The following is a 15561-nucleotide window of genomic DNA, read 5'->3' as shown; positions in this document are numbered from 1 at the left end:
TTTGAAGGGGAGTAATCCAAAAAGTATTCCAAAAAATTCCAAAAAGTGCACAAAATGGCCTTTTTGACCTGTTTTTTCAAAAATGTATTGATCGTTTTTCCAGTCATGAGGCAATTGATTTTTACGGCAGTTTTTATTACCTCTTAAAACTGGTAGGCTTTCAAAAGATTTGTCAATTTGAAGCCCTGCTGGTCGTGATATGGATTGAAAAATTTCTCCTCTGAAAAAATAGTCTTATTTTTCAACTTTCGGACAATATGGTATTTGACGTCTACTTCATTTGTGCCATTTTCTACGATTTTAAAAAAATGATGAAGTTACAATTGGATGGGAAAGCAAAACCAACTATCAACAAGGATAGTCGAATGCTGAGAAAGTAGCACAGAATGCTCTGACCACATTCATAAAAAACTAAGAAAAAGTTTTTTTTTTATTTCGATTTACGTCACCTTTAGTTTTGTGGTGTGAATAAACGAATATATAAGCGCGTAGCAGGTTAGTGAAATAAAATAATTGGCAAAAATTATCTCCTTAAAAGACAGAAAATTATGACTAAAAGGGACAAACAAAAAAAAGAAAAAGAAAACTAATTTTCACTATTTTTTTTAAGAATCATTCGAAAAGTAATGTTGTCTTGAGCTTAAACTTGCAGCCTGTGATCTTTTTTTGTAAAATTATGGGGGCTTAAAACTTGCGTTTTTGGCCAATTTTTGACAATTAACGCGCGATATTTTTCGCGCTATTAACGCGTAATAAGCGGAGATTTAATCCGTCTTAGAAATCGTTCCAAATCGGTTGAAAGAAGCTTATTTGCCATAATTCATTTGTTACAAGTAGCGAAATCTATTTTTTTGTTTTTTATATGGCGTGTGGGGGATGATTTTCATAGAAAAATTTTCAAATTTTGGAAAAAACTTTTTTCATTATGTTTTATTTTATTTAATTTTTTTATGCTGTTCATGTTATAACTGCTCCATAAAAGTTAATAGGCAGTCGGAACTTTCAAGGCTTCGCCCTGATACGAGCAGTCTCGTTTTAGTTTTATAAATTATATGTTTGAAAGTCTGCTTTAAACTTCAGCTGCACGTCATTCAATTTGTGCCTAATTTAGATTAGACATCTTCTTCCCCTTTTTCTTCTCCCGGATTTAGCTGTGTTCAGATTTTGACAAGTGCTTTTTTCTTGGTCTTTTTCGTAAGTTATGTTCACTCGAGATCTGATTGGTGGTAGGGGAAACAGATGAAAAAAACTTTTAATAAAGATATTAAAACAATAAAGATTTGCTGCTTGATTGTAAACTGCATTTTAACAAGTCAAAAACCTGAAGAACTTAACGCAGGTTGAGTTCTTGTGGAGTAAAGATTAAGGTAGTATTTTGTTTAGACGTGACTCAGCGTTATCATTTTTTAAAAATATGTGTATTGGGCTGCTAAGCATGTGTTCTAAATTTCAAGAAAAATGATTCGGTAATAAAAGCGTAATTGGTAATTGTTCCGACTTTCGATACGAAAGTAACGGAATATTTGTGCTCGGGGTGGTTTTTTTTCTTCAGACAAGTTTCGACATTTTAACTAGCCATTTCTGACGGAATTTTTATATCTTTCGAAAGGCATTGCTGCCCTGAGCTCAAATTTGAAAATATATTTTACCTGTGATCATTTTTGGTAAAGTTATGAGGGTTTAAAGATTGCCATTTTGGCCATTTTGACCAATTTGGGACAATTAACACGCAATATAATTCGCGCTATTAACGCGTAATAAACGGAGATTTACTCCGTTCTAGAAAACGGTTCAAATTGGTTGAAGGAAGCTTATGTGCCAGAATTGATTTGTTACTAGGCGCTTTGTACGCTATATGGCGGGGAGATGATTTTCTTTTTTAATTTTATTTTATTGCTTTTATTTTTTATGTTATTACTGCTCTATAGATACTTTAGTGCAGTCGGAACATTCAGGGCTTCGCCATGATACGAGCAGTCTTGTTTTACTTCAATTTCAGTACGCCAATATTTACATTTTTTTCTCAAAAAAAATTAAAAAGCAAGCTCAAACAACTGCTCACGAGTACAAAAACAACAATGCGTTTTTACAGTGTTGCCGAGTTTAAAGTCAAAATCATAGCAAAGTTTCGTCTAATATTCAATTTTGATACAAATAGCAAAAACAAAACTTAGTGTTAACTGATTTTTTTTTTGAAACTCTTGATTTTTTCCCAACATGCTATGTAATTTATAGATTGATATATTTTGTCCTTTAATGATTTAATAAGAACAAATTGCTTGCCTAAATTCAAAATGCCTTTCCACTAAAGTTTTAGTCAGACAAAACATAATGTGAGTAACTATACCAAGGTAAACAAGCTAGTCCCAACTTCGAATCCCCAAAACTTTCATTTGCAGCTTATATTTTAATAGGACAAAATTTATCCCAAATTAGATAGAGTAGTCCCATATTCAAATGCTGGTAACTGAAAAACAAAAACAATTTATTTCTGTTTCAGTTTAAGAGATCAACATCTTTCAGATGGTATCACCTAACTAAGTCAAAATAAAACTAAGTTAGAATGCCGAATTTTGTCTGGAGAAAAAATAACACCCCGCGAATAAATAATCATCAATTTCTTAGAAAACTTATAACAAAAAGTTGACCCAAAATAGAATAGTGGCTTGTAATAACTGAAAACGGCTGACAAAAAATCTGACTGATTAGACTCAGCGTAAAATCACTAACACTTAAAAATGATTTTAAAAAAATTGGCCTATAACAAAAAACGGCTCCACTAAAACTAGCCCTAGCGAACAAAAGGATATTTAGAAAATCAGTTCTTAGGAAATTTCTCGATGTTTTTTCGAATTTTCTATCGTGATCTTATTTAGTGTCTGACAAAGCGTAAATTCAAATTCAAAAATGAAAAAGTGGCACATTGAATTAAAACTTCATAGTCATTTACACATTCTCCATTTTTCAAATATTTTCATTTCGAATCTCAGCTTTTCAAAAGTTTCTCACGTTCATCGTCCTTATAATCCGTTAGATTTGGATGCAATAAGATTCAATTAGGTGTTTCGCAGCTGTTGGGATTGCTGGAACAGACCAGGAAGTCAGGACAGCAGTGGACGATACTCTTGGCTCGGCAACACTGCAGATGCTCCCCACAATATGATCCTGAAGACATGTCACAGATTTATGCAGGTTAATAGTATAAGTAGCTATGTTAACAATTTTATCCGAAATTGGCCGGCCGAAAATTGATGTTGTAAAATAGTATGAAAGTGGAACCTTTGGGTAACAAGGAGTCAAAACCCTGAGGAAATAGGGGGTCAAATCCTCAATCGACCACAGTGATTTAGTCAATAACAGAAGCTAAATTTTTTGGTTTTAATTGCAACGTTTTAATCTTCTGAACTCTTTTGAGTTAAAAGGTGAAAAATTATATGTTTAAATAATTGTAATAAGAGATTTAATAGCTAAAATAACGTATAAACTGCTAATTTACTCTCGAAAACGGAAAGATGATAATACTCTTTTATCTTTTTTTTGAGATATTTAGAATTGATTGGAAAAATCAACCTCCTCTATACTTCCGTCCATAATTTATACCATAATTTGGGAGAATCGGAAGAGTATGTAGATTTTAGGTCATCATTTAGTCATCACTTGAGAGATCGCCATTGGATTTTTATCTAGACTGCTTTTGGGCGACTAAATGAGTATTAAAAATTTTCTTGTGGGCAGATTCTTTTTAAAATGAATTTTGAGTGACGTGGAGGGTAAATTGGTTCTCACGAACAACTCAAAGATTATACTTACAATTTCAAACTGGAAATTCAAGAAGACAGCAGCAACAATTAATATCTCAAGTTCGTTTTAGGGCAAAAGTTTATGGGTTAAGGGGCCCTGTTAACCTGCTCTTATAACCTTAACTCTCTTATAGAAAAAGTTTGTTTGCCATCAAGATGTTTTTTCACACATGAATCAAACAAAAACTGGAGTCCTACAAGGGTAAAAATTTGGTACAATACATTTTCTGCTCTTTAACTGATCTTTCTGAACTAGTATAGACTCTGAAATCATTTTGTTCGCTATGGTAAAAACCAACAAAAGAAAATTAGAAATAAGTTGAAAATAGAGAAACATAAAAAAGAATGGCAGCAAGGAAAACGTAACTGAATACATGGTAAACTCAATTCATGGTGAAGAGCAGATAAAAACCCGCAATTCAAGTGGAACAAAAATTTTCTAAAAAACCCAAATTGTCGGATATTCCGATGTAATCATTGAGTCACAGAAAACTAATTTTTGGGCTCGAATTAACGTTATTCTGCCAAAAATTAAAAAGTTCATCTCAACTTTTTTTGAAATATTACACAATTCACTATTAAATTTTGTTATCACGAAGTTTCAAGCAATATGTTCAGTGTTCTAATTTGATTGTCAAGGCAAACGTTTCAAGAGATAAAATTCATGATATCAAACAAAACAATTTGTTCCTTGCTTGAGCAACATGTTTATGGGACGCTACCCTTTCTAAGTAAACATTTAGAAATGTATAACGCAATGAATTATCTAAGAACTTCATTGAAAACACAAAGTAATCAACTCTTAAAACAAATCAACAATTCAGTTAAGTAAAAAAACAGTCAGGCACACGTAAATTATACAACGTTCAATCTCATTTTGATTGAAAAAGCATTTAATGCAAATTTATCGATTTAAATTAATTCGATTTGAAAAGACTTTTGTACAAAAAAAAAGAAACTTAAGGGCCATTCAGAACTTGGCACAGATTTCGTTTGAACGGTTGCTTACATAAACCACTTTTTAAGTTAAAAGAAACTATGATGAACCAGTCTGTGTGCTATGTCTTTTTATCTCTGACCTTTTTTGAATTAGATTTTTGCAATAATTATATCTTTTTGGCATCTTTTCAAATCATTTTTTCAATTAACTTCAAAGTATTAGAGGTAAATTTTTCCAATGTAAAATTTTACAAATATAAGTTTCTCAAGAGTTGAAAAATTCGCAAAACGCAGGCTGGATAGTTTTTAGTGTCCGCTCATGCTGATGCTCGTCAATTTTATATTTTATGCTTTTGTGTAGCGCGCATTGCTTCAAAACCCTTTTCTTTTAAGGTTATTTGTTTAAAATTTTTGAAATTTTAGTCAAATTTCTAAGACTGCGGGCGCAGATATTGAACTAAGATAATGTTCTTCTTTTCTAATTTCGCATACAACAAACACCACAAAATTCATTCATAATAATTAAGGTTAATCCTTCTTTTCCCCAAAAAAAGCCTCAAAATACATAACACTGCTTCAATTCAAGTCAAAATGTTTCTTACATATATTTTTTGTTTGAAGTCTATAAAAAGTGTGTTTTTAATGAGTAGGAATTTTTATATTACTTGTGAATAGCATGTACCAAAATACGCACTAAAATTGAATTTTAGTTACTAACAAACAAGATATCGAGAGCAAAATTTGCAACCAATTGTAATCAAATAGATGTTCAGTAAAACTATTTATTTAGTGCATAAAAGTGAAGTATTGTTTTTTTATTTATGATAATCAAGTGTAACCTTAGTTTAACCAATAGGGTCAATAACGATCTATCAATGAGGTTATATTTTATAACTAAGTAACTATTATCTCTTCAATTACAAAAAGTAACTATTATCTCTTCAATTACAAAAAAAGGATCGATACTAGATTCAAGGTTTGATTAGCAACAGGTGGATTGATGTTTCGATCACTTCACAAAATACCCGCACCCAGTTAAAAGAGAAAATAAGAGTTTATAATAGTTTTTATTGTCAGTCTCCATAAATTTCAAAAAGAATTGATTATGATCGATTAAAAATGAATTGTAATGTTACTATGGTTCGAAACAATGAAAATCATTATAGTCGATTATAATTTATTAAATTAGATTATTTTTTTAAATTTTTTTTTCTCAAGTTTTATTGAACTATAAATCGATTATAATGGAATATAATCCATTTTTATTCAAGAAACGTCATCGCTTCATTTGGTTTTATTTTTCTTTTGTTTTATATGCTTTTCAGTTGGTTATTGAACTAAAAGAAACTGTAACTTTGTACTCATAGCTAGGCGCGGTTTTAGGGGGGGTTTAGGGAGGGGGTGACGTTCTTTTTCCTCAAGGATTCGACCCCCTGCCGACCCAAAGGGTCCCCCCTTTGAACTATTTTGAGATATCTATCCAGTTTTGGTGAAGGAGCCTAAAAACTTTCTAAAGACGCCTTCGAGGAGAGCGCGCTAGAAAAAGTGCGAGTAGGAAGGAGTAAACTATGTGATAGGTATGTTTTTTTTTTCACTTTTGATTACCCTAAATGAATTTACAAGACTGTCAAAAGTGTTATTTCTAAGCTTTATTAGTTGTGATTCAGATTTTAGAAAAAAATCAAAAAGTTGTCTCGTACTTTGATCTCCCATTCTTGTGTTTTTTTTTCGTTTAATTCAGTCGCCTTCCACTGAAAAAAAAAATAACCAGAAAAAGAAATAAACTTTAAGTTGAGTTTTTTTTCAAGTTTTATCTTCATCTTTGTATTTCTGCTCCTAAATCAGTGTGTTTGGGGAATTTTGTGCCACTTGCACAGGAACCGGCTATCTTTGTTTCTTTATAGTAGTGGATTTTCTCCTTACTAAGTACCATAGGGGGGGGGGGGAGTATGGGGTAAAGATGAAGAAATTGAAGTAGCCTGATTTAAGTATTTTGGTTTTAAAATAAATTTGATTGCAACTAAAAATTTTTAAAAACCAAGTGCCGTGGCGAGATGCATTTTTTAAAAACTATCCGCACCTGATACACTGCAGCACTCGTATTCTTTCGGTATACAAACAGACCCGCAACACTGTTCCGACTCCGAGCAACACGCACCCCCACAACACGTAGACTCCTGAAGACAGCAAGAACCGAACCCCTTTCCAGCGAGGCAACATGTCTCATTAGTCGAACAGCAAAAGTTCTCGGCGTCAACATAAGGAGGTACTAAACCGGGTGGACATCGGGTTTCGTCTAAATCGCAGTCGGGTTTGTCAGCCCAATAGGGAATTATTACTACTGCTGTGACTATGAGACATGCGAGAAAGAGCAGAAATAAAGCCAGTCGAATACGGTAGACGAAGAGTAACTTGAACTTGGTCGATTCTCTTTCAATTTTATTTACTAAAGGGTCCGTATCCTAAAATCAAAGCGAAAACCGGAATTTATGCATGTCTTGACCCCGAAAAATTTGTTAATGAAAACATGAGAAAATTTGACGAACAACAGAACTTTTTACTATAAACGGAGCAAGAAACAAAAACTGTTATAAGCGATCAACTCTAATTTATAAAAATAATTTTTAAATTTTTTGGATAATCGATTTTTTGTTGGTTGAAGAAAATGTTGTTCGGACTGAAGATTTATGTGTTTTTACCGATTGTGAACCATCACTTTGATCTTCCTCGGGATCTACTCTGCGGACCTGAACAAACTCCCGATTGCTATCACCGCCTTTCAGTTTAGAACCACAATGTCCGCACTTCTTCCTCACTAAGTCGTACTTGACAGAGTCGTCCAAGTCAGGGTTCTCCTGAAATTAAAAACAATTCCACTCATTAAAATTATTTGTTTAGTCATCTTAGAGGTACATGACAAAGCTGTGATTCTAGATTTTCTACATAAAACCAGAAGCGAGTCTCTAAGATTTTCTCAAGGGGGCGAAAAAGCAGGTCAAAAATGCCGATTTTGGACACAATTAGAAATTTTTGACAAAAAAATGCATTTTTTCGCGCGCGCTCCATTCAAGGTTAGTATATATTGGCGAAAAGTTTTAGGGTTGATCAGGAGAAAATGGATGCCATAAAATAGTACCAGAAGGAAAAAGCCTTTGGTTGTTGAGGGGGGTCGAATCATTGAGAAGAAATTATCCGCCAAACCCCACCCCCCTCCCCCTATATCCGCCCTTGCATATAACTGATACTATTGTGTAGAAATGTATTAATGGGTCTATTGAAACTCGTATACGATAAAGATTGATTTTTGGGTTTTTATGTCCCAGTTAACATATCGCACGTTAACAATTGCCCAAAAAAAACTGAAAACCTTCTTGGAACAAATTTTATCATTGCTCCATCTCCATGTAAAATATTCGATATTGATTGACTGATAACTACAACACGAATCAAGCTAACATCCGTCCCCTAAGCAATTGAGTGAGAAATAATCAGAACAAAAACACAAAACGAATTTACTTAATTTTGATACGCCGCGGCCACTACAACGAGGACGGATTGCCTGAAAATGGTTGCAGATTGAATTTGATGCTTAACATCAGCGTTTTCAAACTTTTGTAGTATTACCAATGCTAACGTTACTGAGCATTTATCATTTTTCTAACATCATGTATAGCTTGACAAGATATTGGATCCCAACCCAGGGGCAGATCTAGAATTTTCTCGAGGGACGGTTTCAAAAATTAGGCTATAAGATATTTTAGGCACTTTTTGGAAGGTTTTGACCCAACCTTTGTAATAATTTCTTGAAGATGAGCAAACCTCTATGAGTGTGTGACGTGGTGTTGCCTCCGGGTACAGTACTGTGGTGACCCTCTTCACTTTACTGCTGCGAGTGCTGGATCCCAACTTCACATAACTTTCTCTGTTCTTCTTCTCTTCTGCTTCTTCTTGTATGAACTGGTAGGACGAAGGTCTAGTGTAGTTGGCACTGAAGGTCTTCGCTTTCTTTTTTTCACAATTATTCGAGTGCTGAAAACTAAGAGAAATACAAGAGATACGCGAAGCATTTTAAAGAAACAATATCACGTTATCTACAAGGGCGGATTTGGGGAGGAGGCGAGGCGGATGCTTTCTCCTTAGGGATTCGACCCACTTACCAAGCGAAGGGCCCCCTTTGGTATTATTTTATGACATACAGATCAAAAAATGTATACAAGTTTGATGGGGATCGCGCGCCGACAAAACGCAATTTTTCGGTCAAATCTTGGAAAGTTTTGTCAAAATATGGTCGTTATCAGGTTCGAATTTAGAATTTTCTCGAGGGGGGTGAGTTTCCAAAAAATTGTTTTCAGTTTTTCGAACATTTTGATGATCTTTTTTCCGCGCTTTTTTTGATTTTCCGAGCTTTTCAAAACACAATAAAGTTTCCTATTTTTAGAAAAAAATTTTGTGCCGCAGTATTATTTTTGAAAAAAAAGCTGACCAAAAAGCCGTTTTGGTTACTCCTCTGAAAGTTAATGGCTGCGTTAGAAAAATTTTCGATGGGTCGACCAAAGATGGACGACATAAAATAATGCCAAAGGGGTGACCCTTTGGGTAGTGAGGGGGTCGAATCCCTGATGGTGAATTATTTTCCAAATTGTTTTCCTGAGCACTCACAGAGCACTATAATGAATATTTACAGTGTTCTTGTCTGGTCGGAAAATCAATGTTATCGACATTTTTGTCAAAACCCACAAACTCCCCTCTCGAGAAAATTACAGATCAACCCTGTTTGTACATGATACTAGTAAAGTCTTATTGACACTATTAACTCGACTGAAACATCAGTAAAACTGATTACATAATTTTGCTATATTTTGAAAGAAATCTTGCAAAAAGCTCGGTTGATCTTCAGTTTTTGCCAAGTAGCGGGCTAATTATCAAAAAAAATTATATCTAACTTTTTGTCGGTAATCCATAAGTTGACTTTCTAAGTTCTGGTAAAACATTCTCTGCAACAATACTTAATCTCAATGCTGAAAACGTTGTTTCTGTAATTTTATAGAACTTTCGCCCCTTGCCATTTTCGCAAAGTTTCAGAACATTTCATTCAAAAATGGATCTTAAAAAAGTAATCCAGTTTTGCATCTCCTGGAGAGAATTTTCCCTTCTAAATTAGCTGATGCATATCGCTTTTGTTCTGAATAAGAAGCTGCTAGAAGTTCTACCTTCGGGATTTTTTCGATTTGGATTATGATGTTAACTATTTCACTTGAATTCGTGAAAATAAAAATTTAGTTATACTTGTTCCGATTGGCTGGAGGCTCCGATTCCTGAATAGCCGCTGTCGGCGCTAGCACTCGGGTATTCCTCGCTGAACAATCTGATATCATCCGTCAAATTTACATTCATTGTATCTATGAGTTGAAACAATTATTAATAATTTTATTACTTTATAATAAATCTAATGTTATTCAGATGCCTCTCTATGATGCTGTATTAGTTGTGATATCGGTAACGACTATCAAGAAATTATATTATTAATAGCCTTTATTAATTCGACAGTCCTTTCTAAATTTGTAATGGCTTGTTTGCCGTTGATCAATTGGATAGAAACATCAGACAAAGTATTACGTCATTCACTCATTGGGTATTAAATTGGTTAGGCAACTATGGATTTGAACAACATCTATTTACCGCGATGAGCAAATCCTCCAACTAATGGTTTTTCCTTTGAAGAGAACATTTTAAATTCATATTCTTTTTTCTGAAGCAATTTATGTACATATATTGCCTGTCTCTGATACCCCCGGGTCGAGATCCGCGACTAACTTCTCAACTTTGTCGGCCGCTCAGATGTTAATTCCGCAACTGGAATTTCATAGTCTGGACACGGTTTTATAGTCGCGGACAAAGTCTGGAAATACCGTATTTCTCTCACGATGTTCTTAAAATTTGTCGTGACAAGGTCACAAAAATTAGTGGCGGCATGGTTTTAAAATTAATTGTGACACAGTCTGAAAAAAAAAAGTCGAGACAATGTTTTGAAAATTAATTGTGACACAGTCTGAAAAAAATAAACGAGACATGGGTGACGTCCCATTTGTACCAACGGTCATTTGTACCAAAATGAAAAATCGGTCCCATTTGTACCAAAATTATTCAACTCGTTTTCTGATTGGTCGAATTGTGAGCCAACGAATTATTACATTAATTTTGTACTGTTCAAACAGAAGAAAACTAAGCAGCAGAATAGTGACCGCCGCAGTCGCGCCAACGTGTTGCGAGCTTGCCAACAGAGGGTAGGACTCTATACGAAAAATAGAGCCTGTTATCGCCGCAAAGCGGCGACGCGCACGTAGCGCGCCCACCGGCGACCTTAAACCAATCGCTTGAAGTAGTCGGCTTAATAGTCTTAGGCCAATGGAATTTTTTTTGGTACTAACGCGATTGATTTTTTATTTTGGTACAAATGGGACTGATTTATCATTTTGGTACTTGTGAATACCCACCGAGACATGGTCGATAAGGTAGTCGTTACATGGTTAAAAAACTAATAGCGACATAGTCTAAAAAATTAATCGCGACATGGTCAAAAAATTTGTTGCGATAGTCTAAAAGTTATTCGCGGTAATCTTAAAGTCAGATGCATCAGCGTTTAGACTCAGAAGACTCCAACTCGTGTCTAGGGCCTCCAAATCTAACTTTTGCGCATTAACAGTCGCAATTATTTTGCTTCGGTCTTTAATTAGTCGTGACATTACTATGAAAAAGTTTCCTGTATATGTTCAACTGTATTAACTTAAGTTGAACCACACGGCAGCTTTTTTAATTTTTCGAAGGTTCATATAACTCGAAATTACTTTAAAATGCTGCTGTGTGGTTCCAGTATCAATCGGTTATATTTATATCGTAGAGCAATAACCATTACGAGGCCAAACGGTAAAAGTTTTGAAAGGTTAGGTTAAAAATTTGTTGCGGATCTCACATTATTGCAACTTTTTTTTATCTTCTAAACTGTTTTTGATTCCACTAGCATAGCTAAAACACTTTATCGCTCAAAGTTTCTCCAAATAGAGGCAAATTTCCGAATATCACAACAAATTATGCAGAATCCGCAACAAAAGTTTGCTGAATATTGATTTGTTTGTGGAATCCACAAGCAAATAATCATATATTAGTATAGTAAAATTCGTTATTGCGGAATTCTCAACTGTAAGCGGAACCCACACATTGCCAGCCGAATCCGCTAAAAGTAAGCGGAAAACGCAGAATCCGCTCACCTTTAAGGAGTCCGCGTACATCTGCAGAATCCGGCAAAACTAGTTTAAGTTTCTCGTTAAGGAAACCACGAAAAAATTAAAGTGTCCACAAAAAATTACGTTTGACGTGTTTGAGCGCAGAATCCACGGAAGTTTTATAAGTGGAATTCACTCACATTTTAAATGCTTGTCTCTCAATTCCAATTCACCCTTGACACCAAAAGCACAGATCAATTTTCTAAAATCGAAAACAGATCTCGCACATAAGTTTCGAAACGTTAAAAACGTCCCAATTTCCGATCCAATCCAATGAAGCGACAAGATATCCAATAAAGTGACTGAGCTGCCTCAATATTTACCAAGACTTTACTGGGTATTTGAACTTTGATTATCGTAGAGCTTAATCTGTTTTCCATTCAAAAAACAACTTTTAATTGAACTTTACGAACAATTTAAAGTTGAGCTGTCACAACTTGAACCGGAACAAACTTTAAAATTTTATGATGGAAAACTACACAACCTGCTCAAAGAAAGCTCAATTTAAGTATTTTCCTCCAACTCTCCGACCTCCAATGCTTAAATACAGGGGTAAATGGAAAACTCCTTGTTCTAAATCGGAACTATAGATATGCTTTTTTTTTCTGAGTGAACCAGATGATACAGAACTAATACAAAGGTTGATTTTTTTTGATAATAAAGGTTGACTATTTTTTGTTAATAATAAACTTTGCATCATATTATCTCGAAAAGTAGAGGAAATAAAAAATTAATTTATATAATTAATAAATTTATAATATGCAATTAAAAATTTATATACTTGCTTTGAAATTAAAATGCTGGCGCCAAAAAAAACCTAAACAATAGATAAATTGTTATTATCAAAAAACAATCTGACAGTTGTAAGAAAAAAGGCACTCAGATTGAAGTTTGAGAAAAAATTTTGTTTAAAAGTGGTCTAGAGTGTTTTTGGGATGACTTTTAATCAGCTACTTTGTAGGTGGGTCTGAACTGTTTTAAAAAAAATACAAAAAACAATGGGATTGCGCAAAAGTTCCTTTAAAAAAATGTTTTTGCACAAGAGCAAAGATTACAGTTTCTCTGCAAAGATTACCGCTCAAAAACTAGCACAAAAAGTCACCTGAAAAAAAATAAGGAAATAATATATTTTTTTCAATTTACTCGAAATAACTGATACCCAAGACAATCAATATTTAATCTGTATAAACTAAAATTAGGGCCGTATGAAATCTGTATATAATATGTATAAAACCTGTACATGATACGGCATTGAATCTGTAGTTTATCTGTATAAATTGTTTGTTCGAACCTTCGGTAGCTTGTAAATAATATATACCAAAATATACATTTTTATAGTAGCTATTGAAATGTAGTAGCATGGAAGTAAAAAACGCAATCAATTACAATCGATTTGATGTTTAGGAAAATCCAAATGAAGTTTTCCTTTTTTTGAAATTTTTTAAAGCATGACCATGACCGAGTGATTTGTTTAGTGTTTAGGTAGTCAGTTTTTGGACCTAGTATAATTACCCGATTTTCCGTTCAAATTGAATTGATTTTTGCATGATTTGCATCCATTTGCAAGAAATAGGCCAGACTTTGCATTCTACTAAATAATTTTTATCACATGTTTAAGCTGTTTTTGTTCCAACTTTCGTAACGAAATTAACGGAATATTTGTGCTCGGGACCAGTTTTTTTCCTTCAGAAAAATATCGACTTTTTAACTAGCCATTTTGGACAAAACTTTCTCAAAACCATTCAAAAGGTATTGTTGTTCTAAAATTTGAAAAGAGACAGGTTTTATACTGAGGTTGATTATTTTTGATAATATAGTTAACAAAATTTTGCATCATATTATCTCGAAATGTAGAAGAAAAATGAATTTTGAACGGAAATTCATATATTTTTAATTGCTGGCGCCAAAAATTGCATAAACTTTAGATAGATTGTTATTATCAAGAAGGCAATCTGACAGTTGTAAGAAAAAAGGCACCCAGATTGAAGTTTGAGAAAAAATTTGTTTAAAAGCGGTCTAGAGTATTTTTGGGATGAATTTTAACGAGCTTCTTTGTAGGTGCGTCTTTTTCAACTTTTTTTTCAACAAAATAGAAGTAACAACGGGATTGCGCAAAAAGAGCCATTTTTGACTGGATTTTCTCAATATCAATCAAAAGTTATTGTTTTTCTAAGCTTCAATTTGAAAAAAAAATTCACATGTGTTCTTTTTTTGTAATTTTATGGTGTTTAAAGATTGCCAATCGATGTTTGGCCAATTTGGGACAATTAACGCGCAATATAAGTCGCGCTATTAACGCTTCAGCGGAGATTTAATTGTTCCGACTTTCGAAAAAATCGGAATATTTGTGCTCACTGTGGTTTTTTTATCCAGTCAATTTTTGCCAATCGAAATAATAGTTTTCAACTAACATTTTTATACCCATTGAATATATCGACTTCCCAAGTTCAATTTCAAAAAAAATGTTTATCTCCGATTATTTTTAGGAAAGTTCCGGGGTTTTAAATATTGCCAAATTGGCCATATTCTGGTCTTAATTTCGACAAGTTCAAATTGCTGAGAGCGTAACGCGATTTATTTATGCGTTGCGAATTATCCCGCGCAACAAATTGTTCCAAATTGAAAAACTATTCAATATAATTTAAGGGAGAGACAGAATAGTGTCAGGGCTTAGCAGGGGCGGAATTAGGTGAAAGGGGCGGACCCTTCCCCTCCCCTCAGGGATTCGACCCCTGACGACCCAAAGGGTACTCCTTTGTACTATTTTGAGATACCCATTTTTGCTGACGGACCCAAAACTTTCTAAGGACGCCAATATATACTAAATTCAAGAGGGGAGCGCGCGCCAAAAAAAAACGCGATTTTTTGGAAAAAATTTTCCAAAAAAGCCTTTTTTGACTTGTTTTTTTTTAAAAAAAAAAAACCAAATTGCCTGCGATGCAGAAATTTTGGACCAAACACAGTCTTTGTAGTGCTGGATTTTTTTCCTTCCCCCCCCCCCCACCTCACATGAGCGTCAATTTTGTGGTGTAAATAAGGGTTTTACAAGGTTAATTATGAAGACTAAAAATGTTTGTCATGGTCTAGTTAGTTCGCATGCCAATTTTTGTAACATTCGAATAAAGTGAACAAAATTTCACTAGTAAAATTTTGCAGGTGGGGGGGGGGGGGGGAGGAAAAAGAGCCGTAGTGCTTTGGGAGACCTTGGAGAATCAATTTGTTCGAACTAAAAAAAATGGTTGACAAAATATTTGAAGTTTTTTTGAAAATCCGCCCCCCCCCCTTTGAGAAAATCCTAGATCCGCCCCTGGGGCTTAGCCCTGACATACGAGCAGTCTTGTTTGTCTTAGAAATCGTTCCAAATTGGTTCAAAGAAGCTTATTTGCCGTAATTGATTTGTTACTAGAAGCGAAATTTATCAATTTGTTTTTTGTATGGCGTGTGGGGTGATGATTTTCGCAAAAACCTCAAATTTAAAAAGTATTTATGTATTTTTTACATTTAATTTTTCATGCTATTACTGCTCCATAGACCTTAAAAGG

At 34.1% G+C, this 15561-nt stretch overlaps 2 protein-coding genes across 2 annotated transcripts in view; both read right to left on the bottom strand.

Annotated features, from left to right (window-relative positions):
- Positions 1–2269, bottom strand: part of LOC134852188 (ena/VASP-like protein) — a 375505-nt gene extending 373236 nt beyond the window's left edge. The window contains exon 1 of the mRNA XM_063868497.1: positions 2260–2269. The gene's annotated coding sequence lies outside the window, so the exon portion shown is untranslated. The remainder of the gene's footprint in view (positions 1–2259) is intronic.
- Positions 2270–2961: 692 nt separating this feature from the next.
- On the bottom strand, positions 2962–10264 carry LOC134851679 (uncharacterized). Its single transcript, XM_063867864.1, has 5 exons — positions 10026–10264; positions 8559–8768; positions 7439–7594; positions 6820–7201; positions 2962–3165 (listed from the first exon to the last, which is right to left on the bottom strand). The coding sequence occupies exons 1-5, from the start codon at positions 10131–10133 to the stop codon at positions 3053–3055; spliced, it is 969 nt and encodes a 322-aa protein (XP_063723934.1). The 5' UTR covers positions 10134–10264; the 3' UTR covers positions 2962–3052.
- Between the last annotated feature and the right edge of the window lie 5297 nt (positions 10265–15561).

The sequence above is a fragment of the Symsagittifera roscoffensis genome, chromosome 7, assembly GCF_963678635.1.
Source record: "Symsagittifera roscoffensis chromosome 7, txSymRosc1.1, whole genome shotgun sequence".
NCBI lineage: Eukaryota > Metazoa > Xenacoelomorpha > Acoela > Convolutidae > Symsagittifera > Symsagittifera roscoffensis.
The sequence above is the reverse complement of the archived record's forward strand: the minus strand, read 5'-3'. Positions and strand labels throughout refer to the sequence as shown.